Here is an 18,156-nt window from a genome sequence, read left to right as displayed (position 1 = left end):
GTTATTATTAGTTATCGTAATAATCCTATTTAAAAAATAAGCGATGGTCACACTTAAAAGGGCAGTGTAAACAAAATAAACAGATGTCTGACGAGGAGGAGGATTATATGTCCGACAAATTCCTGGCTGGGTAATATTACCCTTACAACTATCGCACAATTACCATCAACCATCCTTTTCCTTTTAGTCTGCAAGATGTCCGTCCTAGTTTGGTGCACAGTCGTGGCACAAAACGACAGATTGAAGTCGAGTCCAAAAAGGAGGAGCTGAAGAAGCGCCAACGGGAGACAGCATCTTCCGGAAATGTAGATAATGTTCGTCTTCAACAGTCTCTTAACAAACCGATATCCGCCGACAACAAAGGATTCCAGCTACTGACCAAAATGGGCTACAAAGCAGGGTCTGGATTGGGCAAAACTTCGGATGCGCGTACGGAACCCGTGGGGATAACCATAAAAACCGGTCGTGGAGGCCTTGGGCGCGAGGCAGCCGTTGCAGAGTTGACCCTTAAGCGGCAGGAATTGCGGAGGGCACATCTCCTCAGCAAGGTCGGCATTGAATCCGGTGAGGAAGTCACCACTGAGGCTTACAGAAGGCGTGCAACTCATAAAGCGGAGGAGCGCAAATTGCAGTATGACATAAAAAGGTGCCAGCAAACCTGCGAATCGTTGGATCTTAAGTCCGCTATCGCAGAACCAGATCTCGATTTCTTTTGGCCACCTAAACAAAAAGATGAAAATGAAACACAAAGTGATGCCGACGATCCCGAAGTCGAAGAACCATCCAAGGAAGAGCTATACAGCCCCTCGGAGCAATTAGAACTCCTCACTGGCTACCTTCGCACTGCCTATTGCTTCTGTTACTGGTGTGGAACCAATTACGAAGACGCCGAAGATCTGGGCACTAACTGTCCAGGACTCACTCGTGACGACCACTAACTAGCTGCAGAAAATAAAAACGATTTGCTTGATTGCTTACACATAATTTCAAATAATCAGCAGGTTTAAAATATTTTACAATAAGTAGTCAAAAAACAGTAAGCGGTGTATCTGGTTTGGGGAAATGCATATAAATGAGTTGTAATCCAGTTAGTGGGAGCTACAAGCGACCCTCCAGTTTCTGTATCAGGTCGTGGGTCCTTTCGATAACACTGAAAATGAATGGCCGTTCCATAGGATCGGTTCGCAGCATGTATTTTATTAATTCGTGCATGTCCTAGATAAAAAATTAGAATTAGATTTTGTTGAGATAGAGAAATGGTTCATTACCTCTGTGTAAATGGAATCCTCTGGAATGTTTATGTTCCCACTAAGCACAGCCAAAGCCACGCTGTCACCTCGCTCGTAGATGGGATCGTAGGGTGAATTAAAGTAGCACATTGCGTAGAGCACACAACCAAGACTCTAAAAGAGGGAATATGGGGGGGAAAAAATGTTAAGGAAGAACTCTAAAGCCTCTCTCTTGGATTTGTTTTACCCAGATATCTGAGCGCTCGTCAATTGTGCAATATGTTTTCACGGTAAATAACTCTGGAGCCCGGTACACAATGGAGCTCCTTTCCTCGGCCTCGTCCTGCAGCCGCTGGGCATCCGTCTGGCCCACAATCTGCAGTCGAGCTTCCGTCATGGACCCGAGATCCACAATAATAGGCTCAAACGAGTCCGACAGGCAGATGTTGGCCGTTTTCAGATCTCGATGGGCCAGAGGCACCGGTTTTGCTTCGTGGATGGCCTTCAATCCCTCGCAGACGCCCAGAAAGATCTGCAGGATCTGGGCCTCGGGCATGTGGTCATGTTTCCGTGATCGCAGCTGTAGGTGGTCCGCAAGAGATCCGTGCTTATAATAGGGTAGCACGATGAACAACGTGCTCGTTGTGTTTATAACTATGTCCGCCTGGCCCTTCAGCTCATAATCCACTACCTGGATGACGTTTTCCGAATCAATTTTTCGACAGTTTTCGATTTCTCGCAGAGCTATATTCTGGTCATCGATGCTGTGGCAGGTGATGCGCTTTATGGCGTAGCTACGTCGCGTAGAGGAGTTTTCTCCAAGGTCGATTAGACTGAAGCCCCTGCTCAAACACTCAGATTAGATATTTCAGAGGAGATAGTGGCGCAAATGTGGTACAAACCCGGTCGCCAGCCTTTCACGGATTGTGTATCGAGATCCGTTTATGTTCAGGGTCTCCTTACGGCAACTAAAGAGGCAGCCGCGTTTCATAATCAGCGTCCATCCTATACTTTGCATTTTGGCTAAATTACGCTATGGACTTTAAAACTTTAAGCTTAACAACTAGTTCAATTCACATACAAAATCTAAATAGAAAACAGAAAACTGAAATGCAATGTTTATACCAGAAAGAGTTTACAAACTTCGGTGAGCTTGAAAAATTTTGTGGAAAATTTGTAAACGAAGATAACTTATTTATTAATTATTATTTTTCCGGTTTTCATTTCTTCTTGCGGTTGTTTTTTTTTTTTTTATTCCTTGGTGTATAAACAACAGGAATACATGGTTCTGTTAGCGCATAATCGCAACTTCTCTGCACTAGAAACAGCTGATTTGAAGACAGGGTGGTCATATTTGCCATGTGGCTGTTTGCGTTGCCACCTGGTTGCAAATTCCTCCTCACGAATTTCTTGTCGTGCGGGTAATAAGCATTTTCCTAATTTAATCAATTACAAGTATGGACGATGACGCGTGGCAGGACCTCGTGGGCATCAGCGCCGATCCGCCCAACAGACGCGACAAGTGCGAGAAGTGCAAGTGGGTGGTGAAGCTGGGAATATACCATAAAACCTGAAGTCTCCTCATCAAATCTTTACAGACGACCCGTGGTAGTTTGCTGGTGTCCGGCTTTGCCGCATCCACCTGAGGCGGTGGCCTCACAGATTGTGATACTGCAACACCCTGCAGAGGAGAAGAGATCACTGCGCACAGCACTGATGCTGCAGTTGGGTCTGGAGCCGGGAAAATGTGTCGTCTACAAAGGCAAGCGTTTTCCAAACCATAGAAACCACGCTGATCTGCAGAGGATTCTGGACTCCCCACAAACATTACTTCTTTATCCCAGTCGGGACTCAGTCCCACTGGAGGAGGTGGATCGCAGTGCGGGTCCTTACACACTGGTGCTCATCGATGGTACCTGGCCGCAGGCTAAAGCCATTTACGCCAGCAGTCCGGCTCTACACCGCCTGCGGCAGGTGAAACTCATCGCCGTGGGCATAAGTGACTACATCATCCGAACCCAGCCCACGGAAGGATGCCTCAGCACGCTAGAGACCGCAGCGCAATGCCTGGCCGTGCTCGAGTCTCGGCCAGAGCTAAGACAAACGCTTGTGCGACCGCTGCACACGCTGTGCAAGTACCAACTCGAAAACGGAGCCGTGGAGCATCAGTCGAAGGAGTTTCTATTGAAGAACAACCAATATCCCAAGCCTATTGGCAAGCGGCTCAGCCGACTGCTTAGAAACACCGCTTGCGATGGCAATGAAGAAACGTGATAGGCAGGGCAGAAAACACAGGATATGTTGCATGTGCCTGTGCTTTATAACAAACTTTGTGTTCCGGTCGTAGCCGTATTTGATTTGGTAACGCTAATATAATAATTTTCTACTGATAAGTCCAAGATGTGGCCTTTGCTGAACGTCATATGGTGGGTTTGTTCCTGGCATCCGTGAGAGCTCTGGTGAACACGCACTTGACGATGGCATAGCCCCGCATGCAGGCATTCGTCTCGTCCTCTGGGGATTACACATTAAAGATTTCGTTTGTAACTTAGTCCCACTTAGAACACTCACTGCCTTCAGCTTCACAGGCCTCCACGGAATCGCCAGTGGCTGGCCAAACATATTTGCGCACCAAATCGGTATTTAACTTATAGTCTGTCATCAAACCGGACTTTTCGAAAAAGCAGTGGAAATAGCACTGCAAGAAATTTTTGAGTATTGGAGGGCAAAGGATCTGCAAGAGACACCTACCATGCTGGTTGCCCTATCCTTGTCATCTTGTAACTCCCCAGTGCTATTAAACTGCAAGACATTAGCTGAAAGAAGTTAAAAATAAGGCAACATTTCCTTTGTTATCCTTCGCAGTATTTCCACACTCACTCGTCGACGTTATAAAACTAGCATTGCAGTTCCGAATAACCTCTTCAAAATCTACGTAGTCAGCATCTCTAGGAGCTGAGGTGGTGGTGGAAATGTCATCCACATCGCCATCGAAACTGTCATAGTTTATAATAAAAATATCGCCATTGTCCTTGGCGTGATCCTGTAGAGCCTTGGCACAATTCAGGCTCAAGTTCAGAAAAGCAAAGACAGCACAAGCTCTGACTAACGCGGAATACATCTTGCACTAACAAAACACTGGATGGGATTTTGTGACTGCCCTTTTATAGATCACATTCTCATGCATTTAATAGATTTGGTCGTGCCATGCACTGTTACAATAATTTGATATAATATTTCCGGAAATTGGATACCAATAAAGTGTACTTTGAATAAAACACACAAAAGAACCTTGTTTTACAGTGATTGATCAATTATAGATAATTTCTTTCTAAACGAATGTAGCTGTTACTATTGAGAGTTGGTGCCTTACTCGACTTACCATACGGGATCATATTCTCATCCGCACAGGCAACTCGAGCCGTGTAGAACATGGCATGCTTTTGCATCTGCACCTCCGGATCATCGGGTACGATATCCTGCGCAGCGACCCAAATCAAAGATAGAACTCCGATTAAATATAATGAACGAAACATTTCGAAAAACTGACTGGTAAGCAGAGTTTTTCGCCCCTATATATACCGATTATCGCTTATTGTGCGATAAATGTTTTTAAATTCATCAGATCGTTTGGTAGTTAAACTAAATTGTTGCACTTTAATCGAACAATAAATACATGCAATATACGTGTGTACAGAAATATAGGACATCAATCATCCGTCCAATTGCAAAGTAAACGATTAACGAGCTTTACGTTGTCAATAAGTCACACGAATTATATACGTTAAATGTAGTTCAGTAGTAGGTCGAAAACGATAGTTTAAGTGTAGTGATTGGTCAGCATAAAGCTCATTACAAATTGAACATTAATCAAAATCTACACAGTCAAACTTCTTTAACTCCAGCTGACATTAATGTTTTGCAAATAAACACAATTAATGGAATACTTAATAACTTTTGGGTTTCAGTAAACCTACTAGATACCAAGTTGTATAATCCTATTAAGTTTCATTTCTCTTTAATTCAAGCTTAATGTGCTGTTGAAGAAGATTGACGGTATATTCAGTGGGTCACAGTTGTTAGTTTTAAGGGAGCCTGTTAACTTATAGATAACTTGGATGGAGATTGCGCAACGCGGTGTGCGTAGAGTGAGAAACCTTCGTATAGGATCGGATTGAATTAGATTAGGGTAAAATAGTTAAGTTTTGGATCTGAGGGGCCATAAGTGTAATTTCGCTTACAATTTTACTCGCAGTAATTTTCGCTTGGATTCTGATTAAATTACTCTATGCAACGTCCACGTCGCATCCACGCGTCAGACCTTGGCGCCCCAGGCCCTCTTCAGCAGATAGGCGCCCTTTTCGGCGATCATCACGGCAGGAGCATGGGTGTTACCTGCGGTGACCTTGGGCATTATGCTGGTGTCCATGACTCGGAGTCCGCGAATTCCGTGGACCCGCAACTCGTGGTTGACCACCGCCATGGGGTCGTGGCTGGGACCCATTTTGCAGGAGCCAGCCTGGTGGTTCTCCGGACCCGTATTCTGCCTCACGGCGCACTCCCAGTAGGCATCGCTGCCGAAGGCGGGTGCCTCGCATCCCTTGACCACTGTCTTGTCTAGCCGCATACCGTACTGCTTCATCGGCGCCGTCTGCGACAGTCGGATGGCAAACTTAATGCCCTCCACCAGTGTCTTCACATCACGCTCGTCTGTTAGGTAATTGGCCACAATACGAGGCGGCTCTAGAGGATCAGCAGATCGCAAGCCAATAAACCCTCGCGATCGAGGGTTCAAAACTGCTGGAAAGATTTGGATGGACCGAGAGTTATTCGAGAGCAGCTCGCCCACCTGTCCTGTGCGGGCACAACTGGCCAGATAGCCGCCAAAGTACAACTGGAGATCGGGTAGGTCGGGCCTGTCGGCCCAGCGAGTGGCCAGTTTTCCGGTCACATCCGAAATGCCAGTGCCGGACATGAGACCATCCCGGAAAAGCAAGTACTCCATAGCCGTGGCCCAGTTAAGTGGCGCCGTGTCCGCATCGTCAATGAAGAAGTTGGTGAAATAGGCCACGTGATTGTGCAGATTCTTTCCCACACCTGGAAGATTGTGCACGCTCCTCACATTCACCTGCTGCAGCTCGTCCTTGGGACCCACTCCACTTAGTAGCAGGATCTGAGGAGAGTTCACAGCGCCGGCACTTAAAACCACCTCCTTCTTCACCAGAATTTTACGCATGCTGCCGAATTGGTCACTGACTTCCACCCCCAGAACATTCTTCGTGTGCGGATGGATAAGTATCTTGGTGGCCGTGGTGTTAAGCAGGATATGGAGGTTGTTGCGCATGCGAGCCGGTCGCAGGAAAGCCCTAGCTGAGCTATATCTGATGCCATTTCGGGCAGTCATCTGGGCAATCATGAAACCAGTGGAGTTCTGACCATTTAGATCCTGCACGGAGAAGCCCAACTCCTCGCCGGCCTTCAGAATGGCGTAGGATAGAGGTGGGTTGTATGGGAACTTGCCCACTGGCAACAGGCCGCCCTTGGCGTGATATTCCGTGCCCACATCATCCAGTTCCAGATTGTCTTCGGACTTTTTAAAGAACGGCAGAACGTCGTTGTAGGCCCAACCAGGATTTCCTTGTGCTGCCCAATCATCATAGTCCTCACGGTTGCCGCGGATATACATCATTCCGTTCATTACCGATGTTCCGCCAAGAACCTTGCCACGCGGCCAGTAGCAGCGCTGCTCCATCGAGGACAGACAGGCCATTCGCTCCGGTTCCGTGTTGTAGCGGTAGTCGATGTCGCTGCCAATGAAGTTGAGGAACATTGATGGAATCTGGGCTCCCACAGGTTCATCGCCACCTGGATAAGACGGATGCGATAGTTAATACATATTTGAAAAATATCGTTGTCTTATTGTTTATGTACTAAACAAAGTGTAAGCAGAAGAAGTAACCGAATTTATTATGTTTAAATGCCAAATTCCTACCGGTTAGGGTAATAGATATGCACCTATTCACAAGACCACGATAACTGAAATAACTGGTCGTGAGTCTTGATTGATAGACCCTAACTGCCCATTAAGAAGCAGTACAAACAAAGTCCAATTCAGCCTTCAGCATTTGGGTGGGCAGCCTCATTTGGCTTTTGGGACATTTGAGGCACGCTTTTGCTTAACCCATGGCAATCCATTATAATTAGTACATTGGCTCAATCGGCGTTCTAGAATTTCCGTTGCGCTGGGCCCACGACTCTCTTTAATTAAATCGATTCAAGTGGAATCTTTGATTGCCATAGCGTGGGAGCCGAAAAAATGTTACCGCAAAATCCTGAAGTAATAATTTAACTTGGAATTTTAACAAAGCAAATTAAACAAAATAGCCAAATTTTAGAAAGAGATACTAATACCGTGATGCTGTGATTCATTGAGTACCAGCGTTATATATGTTCCCGAAATTGTTAATAACTTGTTCTGCGGCAACTCTTAACATATGTCTGTGGGGCGCAAAAAAAAAAACAAATGCCAATGGATAAGAGAAAACAATTAGCACCGGGGGTAATACGCATTCAAATTAGCTTCGAATGTAAGCTAAAGCGAGTAAACAAGATGCAGCCTGGAGCATTGGACTGTCGAGCATCGTCTCATAAATATAAAAATAATTTGTATACTCGATATTAAAAAAACACAGTAAATAAAAAACATAAAAAGACAGTATGCCATTAGTTGAAAGAAGTAAATTCGGAAGGTAGCCTTCCAAATGGTAAATGTGATAAAATAATGCATTTAAACTGTCATTATTGCATGTGGGCTGCACTTATTTTAAAAAATTGTTAATAAAAACCATTAATATAAGTGCAATCATTAACACCACGTGCTAAGAGGTAAGTTGAATATACAAATAAAATACAATTTACGCTAGAAAATTTAAAACCAAATATGACAAAACTAAGTGCCTTAAGTGACAAATGATTTGCGGCGTCATGAAGTGCAAAAATAGAATATGGTTTAAAGTGACCAGGAGATATCACAAATTTCTACCGCCATTAACCTCAGGCGAGCTTATTCCAGGGGTCAGTGTGCCAGGCACCAGGTTGACTTCTTCAATCAACAATTTGAAGATGTGAAGATTTGAAGAAGAAGAGTTTAACTTTTTCCGGCATGCTTTTGGCATTGACTAATTCTGACGAGGTGCATGTCTAATGTCTGGCAAGAATCAAGCTTTGTGGCTAGCAACAAAGGCCACTTTAGACGAGGGTTATCTGCTCACAGTGATATGGTCGTATAATAAGCCAGGTAATAGCCGCGGCTAATTGCACTTTGGCTCAGGCATTGTTGTATAATTAACGCCAACGCATTGACAACTTCAGATGTGTTTCTCTTTCGCGTTTTTTTGACTCGTAATTAGTGTAATTAGTGACGAGGCGTAAAAATTGTCGCTATAAACAATTACTTTGCGCAAAAATTGGAAAACTAAGGGAGACCCACAAAGTAAGCCAAGCAGAGCCTAGAAAGTTCATAGGGAAGTCTTAATAGCTCTATTAGAATGCTTTCCCAGGCCTGAAGATATATCAAGTGATTTTCCAAGCACTTAGTCGACTGACTAAGACATTAGAGTTGGGCGACAAAGAAGTAATGATTAATGATGTTTTTAGGCATCGGGACGATGAGAGGTACTACTTAAAGAGGGGCTTAATTTTATATAATAGGTTAAAATAGGTTTTGAGATTAAACTAAACTAAAGGTATACAATTTTAAATGAAGTTTAACTTTTTGCAGGTCACTTATTTACTTATTAAATATAAGCCAAGTCACATTTCCATAAATTTAAAGTTATTTATTACAAATACATTAAAAAAGGTGGTCTAATTGAGATTTGGCGTTACATTATCTGGTTACTGGGCTGTAAAAAACATGTTAACGTGTGCTTGAACTAATAAATAAGACACATTTTAAATTATGCAGTGCTAAAAGGCAGTCCTCTAAGGCAGAGCTCACCGCATATTTGCGCCTGATTAAATCAAAGTGAATGCACTGCATTGAGTATCGAAACCGATTAGGAGAAGTAAATACACTCGCAATTCACCCACATTCGCAACGAATCACGTGTAGTATCCGAATCGTTATTCATTCATAAAATAAGCTGCGAGCAACAGCAATTATTAAATGCAGAAAACGAAGTCAGGCCAAACGAAAATGCGAAAAAAACCTCAGGCTTTGTAAGCGGGCTAGCAGCTCCAAGCGAGGTAAATCCTATATAAATCCTATATAGAGAGAGAAGATATTTGCATGGGCCAAGATTAGGCATCGGACTGAGGTGGCAGCTCGCTTAGTTTACATAATGCTCGTGGCAGTTGCGGTTGCTTGCTTGCCGCCGAGTCTTGCCCAAGTGGCATTAGTGTTGCTGCCATTGTTGCAGTTAAGCTGTTGCTGTTAAGCTTCAATTACTTCTAAACAAATGCCACATAACGTGCCTCTAATTGCCGCAAGCAGTGTAAGCTTATGATACTGGAAATGTGTATAGGCATGAGGTCCCTTACCGGCTTCAATCAAAAGCACCTTCCATTGGGGAACCTCGGACAGTCGAGAGGCCACCACAGAGCCCGCTGAGCCGCCGCCAATGACAATGAAATCGTACTCGTAGTCCGGCTCCGATCGAAACTAATAAGGTTGGAAACAATATTGAGATATGAGTTGCCACTCTTTGTGGTCTGTGTCATTTAAAGCTTACCCGAGTGCTGGCCCTTCCGCAGGGATCCTCCAGATCACACTGAGAGCGGATAAAGACCTCCAGGAGTCCCATGAACAGCATGAAGGCACTACCGCCACATGTGGAGGCTAGGGTGGGCCCAGTGGGCACGCCCACCAAACAATCGCAGGCTGAGGAGCTGGCGGACATGTCGATAGACTAAAACACGCAATGGGATTTTTTAATTTTTACTATTAAATAGGTTACAAACTATAGTCAAGTTAAGGAGTATAGTAAAGAGTAAAGAAGAAAGCTGGAACTCTTAAAATACATTTCGTATAAGGTTTGTGTTCTCAGTCTTTTGAAATCTTGATAATTTCTATTCGAATTTATCGTCAAGGAATCAACGTTTTGAAATGTTAGTTCGCTAATTGTCCGCAATTGACTTTATTCATTATTAGCAATAAGAAACATATTTCCGAATGTTTACAGAATATATTTAATTGTTTATTTGCTCATTTAATTATTATATTTCCAGTTGATTGATCACAAGCCTAGGGCAAAGTCAAAAACTGTTGAAAACCGCAACATGAACTTCTGTTTAACCTTGTCCACTAAGACAAAGACTAAATATTATCATAGTAACGCTCCAGCAACAGTACTGTAATTAATAAGAGTACCCACCGAGACAATGGGCGTCGTCTGTCCCAATGCACACAGTACAGTACATGGCGGCAGAAAATAAAAACCAAAAGGAAATTGAAATCAAAAAATATACTTTTTATATCTTGGCCATTTGGCAAACAAACGGCAACTGCCCCCAGCATTGGCAATTACCGAAAGGCCAAACGGACAGCCGGACGGACAGAAGTCATAGCTCATCATCCGAGCTCGGTTTTTGTTGTTCCGTCGGCTGCTGCTTCTGCATAGTTTCACATGACCTTAGACCCAAGCGGCCAAAGTATCTGGCTGGCTTTCTGGGTTTTCTTTTCTATTTGGAATTTCGAAATTTTCGACCAAATGCCGAACAGAAGCAATGAGAGGCAGCATGGCATTACGGTAGCCAACGACGGTTGAGTAATGTGCAATATAATTATGTCATTTGTTCGACTCACTTAGTGGTGGTCGACTTTTGGCCCCCGGTTCGGCTAAACCGATTGACTCCTGAGCAGCTCTGAAACGGGATCCGTTCTAAGCTCCTTTTTTGTGAAGAAACCATCTTAACTGCTTGCCTCCAACATTGCTCTTCACACTCCTTTTTGGGCGGTTAATTAGCGCCGAAACCGAACCGATCCCCAAAATCAGTGCATTTTTGGAAGATGCTGACAACGCTTTTGACCTCAATTAACTCGAACGCTTGAAGCAATCAAATTGCAATTTGTACCCATCCAAAAACAGAAACAGAAACCGAAACCAAAACCGAACCCAAAGCATAAAAGTAATTGAAACAGAAACTTAAGCTGAAACCGAGAGTTGAACAAGAGAATCGCCTAAGCGGAGATCGAGAAGACCATGCAATTGCTACAGTTCGTCTGTTTTGGGTGCCACAATGGGGCTCGCGTCTGACATTTGGAACACGATTTTGCATTCATTTCAATTGCATTTTGGTGTCTTTCGCTTTTAAAGTTGAAGGATGCCAAGAAAGTGAAGCGGCGGAGCGCGAGCCCAGAAAAAATAGAAAAACAAGAAACAGTCAAAACAAAGTCGGAGAACATACGCAACTCACGCGAACGTGGAAAATCGAAAAGAGAGGCAGTTGACCTCGCAGCCAGTTTTCCAGCAGGCTCGTAAAAGCCAGGCAACAAAAGTTGTAACCGACGAACTTCAAACGCCGAGAAAAACGCGTGCTAAAGTCGTGCAGCACGCAGAAAACCAAAAGTTGTTTGTGGCAAGTTTTGTGTAGATAACGGTTTTTGGTCCACTTCTGCGTGGCGGCTCACGGAAATTGGTGGAAAAATCCTAGGGATACAAAAAGAGGATAACCGCAATACTTTGTCCCCGATTTAAATATCTGATTAATGTCGGGTTTACTAGGGCAAAATGTCAAAATTCTTCAGATGGGAAAAATGTGCTTAAATACGTTCTTAGGAAGGAATGATCGACAAATTGTAAATCAAGATTGGGCTTGGAGGCTAATTCTAGTAATGTCTAAAATTTATTTTAAGTCAGTCGAATCCAAAATTAAGATTAGTTCGAAAAAATAAAACAAAATTAAAATGATATCAGATGGATAGTTTATAATTTCAATAAAACCCCAGAAAAATCTATGACTTAAAAAAAGCTTTCTGTTTAATTGTGAGAACATGTTTTCTTGTCATCATTTGATTGTTCGCACTTCCTGTGTAACATATCTGATAGGATAATCAATGGAGCTGTCATAATTACACTGTGTTTTTTTAATTAACAACTTTATCGGATGTAAAGCATGGTGCATAGTCCCTTGTGCACTGAAGTGAACCGAGTGTCTTCTGGTGGTTTGTCTTGCACTCGCACGATATCTTCATTGATATTGCTTGGCATTGTGTTCGTTGCTGCGTTTGAAGGTTTCTTTGAGCTGCCAGTCAGTCAGTCAGTTAGTCATTCAGTCGGTTTCCAGTCAGTCAGTCAATCAGGCAGTCAGTCAGTGTGAACAATACCGCAGATAGGGGCTTGGTTTTGGGCCTTGTTATACAGTTATCTCGTTGCCGCTTCTGCCATATGTTTAGGCATAGTTTTTTCGGGTGCTTATTAATGTGGGAACCGTGCATTTATTAGAATAATAATCATAAAGTAATGCAATTTATGTGTGCTACTACAAAGGCGTCAGATAAAGCTATGCGATTTTAAATGAGTTGCGTAAGGTCCACACTTGGTAATGGTGGGATCTTAAGGTGCCTTAGTCAAAAGATTCCAGTTCAGTCTTTAGAATTAGCTAAAAAGCTAATTTGATTTCTATATCTCAATAAAGCTGGGAATACAATTGTAATGATTATTGAACTAAGTAAATCAAATCTTTTTTAGAATGTCATTGCTTTATTAAATTACGCCTTAAAAGACATGAAAGAATTCGAGTTATTTTGAAAATTTCACATCGATTTTGAGTCAATTTCAATTAGCGACTTCCAAATTCCCCGGCTCGTAAAAAACTCGCATAATAAGCTGAAAACTAAAACAAATTTAATGCTCAACACATTGCGGCAAAGAGTAATCATTGATTTGGCCAATAGACCTCCAACTATAAACGGGAACAAGTTTGCTTGGATTTTGCAGTTCACTTCTTTGCTTCAAATCAAAAAATAACGGTTAGCGAAATAAAAAATAAATCGAACCATAAAATCGTTCACGTTCGGGCGTCAAATTGACAAGCGGCACCAAGCTGGCAAGGTGAATGAATAAATTAAGAAAGCCCGGTAAACGCAGCAAGCCAACAGTTAGCTGAAATACATTTGGGAAAAAGTTCATAAATAAGCAGCAAAAGTGGTGGGAAATCTGACCAAGAGCGAGGCCATAAATTAACACGAGGATAACGAGCCGGCAAAGCAAACATTGCCCCCCTCTCGGCAGCCCTCGTTGATATTACGCAGCCATCTCCGGCGGTTTTGGCCATTAGAAATTGGCCAAGAAACCAGCAAGTGTGGCAAGTTAAGGCAACTGGAACTGGAACTGGGGCTGCAGCTGGAATCGCAACCTGCAACCTGCGACTGCAATGGCAACTGACTCCACCAACTGACAACTGGCAGTCGCATTCGCGTTAGACTGGAGGAAACTGCCGCGCAATAACTGAACAACTTGGCCAATGTCTGACTCAAAGTCTGAGTGGCCCAGACGCGGTTGTTGCCGGTCTCATGGCTCTTTGGCCATCTCTTGACTTCCTATTTTCACTTTCGTTCGTCATGCGCGTGGTGGCACATAAAAATGCGGCAACAAAGCAACGGACCACAGGTCTCTTTGCTTCTGCTCTGGCCTTTTAGTTCTATAACCAAAATAGCTGAAAGATATTTTTTACAATATCACGGAATATGCACCAGTTATATACATATGTACTTTTATACATACTAGCAGCAATAGAAAGGAAACCATTTGAAAGAGCTATCCATACAGATAGCTTTTAAACAGAGGTAAATGAATAATTGCTGCAAGGGTAATTTAGCTTCGGCTCGCAGAAGCTAGCGTCCTTTCTCGTTTCTATATGGCTTGGTAAGGGAAGTATAAATGCCACTGTAGCGTCTGAAATACCATTTGTTATTTTTTCACTTGTTTCTTGTTACTTTTGCTTACTTTATGTTGATTTCTGTGCCTTCACGTTTGCCTCAGTCAGTTGTCAACGCGACATCAACAATGTGCGAATGTATTGTGTGAGAAGATGTAGTTTTTGCTTCCACATTGTCATGCCCTCACAACGTAATTGTTAATTATTAGTAGATAATATTTAGTTAAGGCACTTCTGCTGACGCCGGTCAGTTTAGCGGTTTTAAGAGTTAAAGAAAAATTTCAGACGTTCGTTTGATTTCTATCTAACAAAAGATTCTTCGATCGCTAGCAGCTAACCGGATTTCCCTTTGCAAATTCCACAGCTTTAATTTTACAATCTTACAATTGTTTGCCGGACCCTTCGTCCATATTCATAGAGATTTATGGGGTTTAAAAAAAAACAACATCGGAACTCGTGTATATCAATATTTTCACGATGGGTAATTGCATTTTTATTTGTTTTCAGTTGCTATAATTTCCAGAGAATTGCACTGTATAATTAATAAAAATGGCATTGACCGGCACGACTGACAATGCACTTTTCCACCAGAAACAGAAGCGGAAATACCGCAATGCTATAAATTTCCCATTTTTCCTCGAGTTGGCTGAAAAGCTGTGCAGAAAATACCGTTTTACATAATTTATTTAAATTTTGTTTTTCGGGTGCCCGGGCTATTGTTGCACGAACTACGTGATTGAATATTTACAACATTTTGTTGCATTTCGCTGGGCAAAATGTTGCGGCAACTGCATGTAATACCCTTGGCGTTGCCAATTACGTGGCACTCGTACTCTTCGTACTGTTCGTACCGCTCGTACCGCTCTTACCGCTCCTAGTCGTACAATTAAGCTACGAGTGAAATTCTGCAATTGCGCTGCGCATCATTCCGGCGATTGTCAAAGACCCCAGATGAGAGTTGCCTTGATTGATCGCTGGTTACGTGCTGGATAAGGCAAAAAGCCGCAGCCGCAGCCACATCCACATCTATTCGCAGGCCCGAGGCGGATGCAAAGACGGCCGAAACCAAAGCCAAAACAGAGAAGTAACAATATAAGGTGGCCAGTTCGGCCCCGAACAACGTTGATTCAGGAGCTGCCTGTCAACTGGGTTGCCATTTCATGAGTTCGGCTTTTTGGCCTGCAGACAGTAACAACACTTTTAGTTTCATTGCTAAATGAGTGAATTTGTTAACAGGGTTGGAGTTGTGCGGTAATTGATGTTTTGCCGGGATTTCTCACGCTTGTCGCTAGGATAAGATTTTGTGGGACGCCCAGAGGCTGAGCGATTGTCGATAATCAGTTTATAGTCGCGTTGAGAAATTCGCGAAGTAGAGAAGTGCCGGCATTGCCATTGGTTTAGTATTATAATCCAAAATATAGTAATGATTGAAACTTGCTACGTCTTAATGTCGCTCCATATTTATAATTTCCTAAATAACTTTATTTAAGTCAGAACATTTTGCACACTGTCTGTATAAGTTGAAGGCTTTTAAGTACCTTTCAAAAAAATAGAATGGACTTTACCGTTTTCTTTCCGTGTATATTCAATCATTTTACACAATATGCTAATTCCGCGCTCCCTAGGAAACTTCTCCGAAAAGCATTCAGAAATTTGTCCCATTTTGAGCTCTATGCCGGCTCACGCTTTGAGGTGGCTCTGACCTGGCAATGTGCCATAACGAATTGTAAACAAATAAAGCCAAGTCAAGCCCTGTCGAAGACCAGTTGTTAAATGGCAAACGGCGGAGACTACATGCAGATGCATTGAATGCCCGAAATGAATGGACGACTGCCAAAATGCCCAAAAGGGGAACACACAATCGCAAGGCAAACGAACGAACGACAGGCAGCAAAAGTCATTGGCGATGTCGATGAAGAGGAGTAACAATAGCCAAGCAACAGGCTTAGGCAAACTTAAAACTCTTAAAACTGTTTTTTGAATTTCGAATTTTCTCCCACTAGCAGCAGATAAAGCGGCGACAGCACGCTCCCAAAACATGGAGTCGTACAAATTTTTATCTGCCGCTGACATTTGAACATGACTTCGAAAAGATCTACGGGATGTGTGTGCAAAGTTTTTGTGTGCGGAGGCTTTGGAGTTTTTGGCCAACAACTACAGAAAAGAAAGCTAAGCGTGGGTGTCATTCGGTCAAAGCACCCAGCTCCATGCTGACTGAAAACCCGCCAATCCCCCTAGAAATTGAAACCTTCTCCTATATTCGCTTGCCACTGTTTGCCCTCAATAAAATTGATGGATCATCGCCGCCCTCTTTGATTTGCTCTCGTCAATAAAAAGTACGAAAAAAACAAGCGAATTTAAAAGGCCCTACAGTGAACATCGAATCCGATATGCAAATTAAGATATTTCATTTCCAGGCACACAAATGCGAACTCTTTTTTAATGGGTTCAGGTGTGAATGTGTGAGCACGGCTAATTAGGAATTATTTGTTGAATTGTTTGGAAGAAATGTGCAAGTTGTGTGTGTGTTGTTAGCTTAAAGCTCCTTTGCAACATTTTACATTTTTGGGAATCACTTCTTTAGTTTGTTGGCCTTTTGATGACTGTAATGTTTACCATAATGATTAGATTGCAAGAAACAGCGTAACAAATTTTACAGATTCCGCTGAATTTGAAGATATCAGCTCATTTTAAATAAAAGGAAATGTTTGGTTTTTGGCATTGCTGTCAGGTGTTACTCATTTGTTGGGGAATTTGATATTTATCATGACTAATCATTGATTATGTTAATCTCTATAAATGACAGGGATTCTTTTGATATAAATAGAAATTACTTTCGAAACAAGAAATTATACTGAGTGTATTCCATAACCTACATTTTTGTTCAGCTAAAAACAGTATTAACAATAGTTTATACAAAAACGTATGCTCGTTAGCCTGTACATGTCGGTTTCAGTATAAAAAGCTAGCAAAGATAGCATTTAAAGGAAATTTGGTACAAAAGAAATGTGCTCCTCATAAATAAGCGCAAGTAATTTGTCTTTTACAATGCGACTCATTCCGTCAAAACGAGGTGGTGGCTAATAAGCGGTGGAATAGGGGGAAAACCGGGCTAATTTCCTAATACTGCAATGGACGTTTAATGAACTGGTATCGTAAAACACCTTAATGTGGGTACTTTTTCATACGAATAATACCCAGTATTATTGAGCAGAATATCGAACACATTAGTACATTAGTGGTTAAATGTCAGACAATGGGTGACCGTTTTCATATGTACATATGTGTGGAAAAAGAAATATAAGCCAGTAACTAAATTAGAAACGTGTCTAGAGCAGAAATCGTGAGGCATACCATGCTCTGCTCTGTGCCAGAAAAACAAACCAATCGAATTGGAGCTATTGCAAACAAAGTGCAGTAAATTTATCGCCGTGAGCCATCAGAAGACCGAACAGAGTTCCGTTTCTTAGGCTTATGACAATGGCAAATTTCCAGCAGCACCAGCAGACTTTGGGCCAAAAAGCTGTCCAAATCTTTGAGCTTCCTCAATGCCAGAAACGGACATCGCGGATTTGGGGTTGTGCAAAAACCGAAAAGGCAGAAAATAATGGAAATAAAGGCTATTGCATCAACTTACGATCGTAGAGTCCGCTGGTTGAGTGTCTGGTTTCCTTTTAGGCTTTTAATATGCAATTAATTGTTTATTCCTTATAGAAAATGCCTTGCTAAAATTGTTCAATGACCCGACGTTGACAAAAACTCGTGTCCTGTCAAGTCTTCAAGTATTCTTGAGCAGTTTTATTTTTTTTATCACACAAAAACACGCTGGCAGCGCCGCACAATGGGCTTAGGCCCTGACTTCTAGGGTTTTTGTTAGTTGCCGTCTGGAGCACTGCACTTGGATGGTCTTTCTGGCTATCTGGCCTTCTGACGGTCTCTTTCTCAACTTGTTCGAACTGCGCGCAGACGCAGAGCGTTACGGACTCAGCTTCTGGCCAGCAGGCGCCGTCTTTTTAAACTGGCCAAAAGCTCAAACTCAACGAAAGAG

General features: G+C 42.7%; 5 protein-coding genes across 7 annotated transcripts; 2 read left to right on the top strand and 3 right to left on the bottom strand.

The window, feature by feature from the left end:
- Positions 1-28: 28 nt before the first annotated feature.
- On the top strand, positions 29-984 carry LOC6539874 (G patch domain-containing protein 11). Its single transcript, XM_002086720.4, has 2 exons — positions 29-130; positions 188-984. Exons 1-2 carry the CDS (start codon positions 84-86, stop codon positions 936-938), a joined length of 798 nt encoding a protein of 265 aa, XP_002086756.1. The 5' UTR covers positions 29-83; the 3' UTR covers positions 939-984.
- LOC6539873 (serine/threonine-protein kinase 16) lies at positions 970-2,330 on the bottom strand. Its single transcript, XM_002086721.4, has 4 exons — positions 2,132-2,330; positions 1,477-2,071; positions 1,269-1,403; positions 970-1,215 (listed from the first exon to the last, which is right to left on the bottom strand). Exons 1-4 carry the CDS (start codon positions 2,245-2,247, stop codon positions 1,099-1,101), a joined length of 963 nt encoding a protein of 320 aa, XP_002086757.1. The 5' UTR covers positions 2,248-2,330; the 3' UTR covers positions 970-1,098.
- Positions 2,331-2,605: 275 nt separating this feature from the next.
- On the top strand, positions 2,606-4,516 carry LOC26535123 (tRNA-uridine aminocarboxypropyltransferase 2). The gene is made up of 2 exons (XM_015189422.2): positions 2,606-2,766; positions 2,828-4,516. Exons 1-2 carry the CDS (start codon positions 2,687-2,689, stop codon positions 3,501-3,503), a joined length of 756 nt encoding a protein of 251 aa, XP_015044908.2. The 5' UTR covers positions 2,606-2,686; the 3' UTR covers positions 3,504-4,516.
- LOC6536064 (general odorant-binding protein 84a) lies at positions 3,527-4,780 on the bottom strand. Of its 2 annotated transcripts, XM_002096638.4 has the most exons (5): positions 4,612-4,780; positions 4,110-4,334; positions 3,981-4,045; positions 3,801-3,927; positions 3,527-3,743 (listed from the first exon to the last, which is right to left on the bottom strand). In XM_002096638.4, exons 1-5 carry the CDS (start codon positions 4,763-4,765, stop codon positions 3,649-3,651), a joined length of 666 nt encoding a protein of 221 aa, XP_002096674.2. In that variant the 5' UTR covers positions 4,766-4,780; the 3' UTR covers positions 3,527-3,648. The 2 variants fall into 2 exon arrangements, with proteins under 2 accessions (XP_002096674.2, XP_015047545.1); XM_015192059.3 differs by lacking the exon at positions 4,110-4,334.
- A 78-nt stretch (positions 4,781-4,858) lies between these two features.
- On the bottom strand, positions 4,859-18,102 carry LOC6536063 (glucose dehydrogenase [FAD, quinone]). 2 transcript variants are annotated; one of them, XM_002096637.4, is made up of 4 exons: positions 17,746-18,102; positions 9,962-10,138; positions 9,771-9,891; positions 4,859-7,094 (listed from the first exon to the last, which is right to left on the bottom strand). In XM_002096637.4, exons 2-4 carry the CDS (start codon positions 10,127-10,129, stop codon positions 5,506-5,508), a joined length of 1,878 nt encoding a protein of 625 aa, XP_002096673.2. In that variant the 5' UTR covers positions 10,130-10,138; positions 17,746-18,102; the 3' UTR covers positions 4,859-5,505. The 2 variants fall into 2 exon arrangements, with proteins under 2 accessions (XP_002096673.2, XP_039232520.1); XM_039376586.2 differs by having other exon boundaries at positions 5,545-7,094.
- Positions 18,103-18,156: the final 54 nt, after the last annotated feature.

This window comes from Drosophila yakuba, chromosome 3R (assembly GCF_016746365.2).
Source record: "Drosophila yakuba strain Tai18E2 chromosome 3R, Prin_Dyak_Tai18E2_2.1, whole genome shotgun sequence".
Taxonomy (NCBI): Eukaryota; Metazoa; Arthropoda; class Insecta; order Diptera; family Drosophilidae; genus Drosophila; species Drosophila yakuba.
Note: the sequence above shows the minus strand (reverse complement) of the source record. Positions and strands in the feature narration are given on the sequence as shown.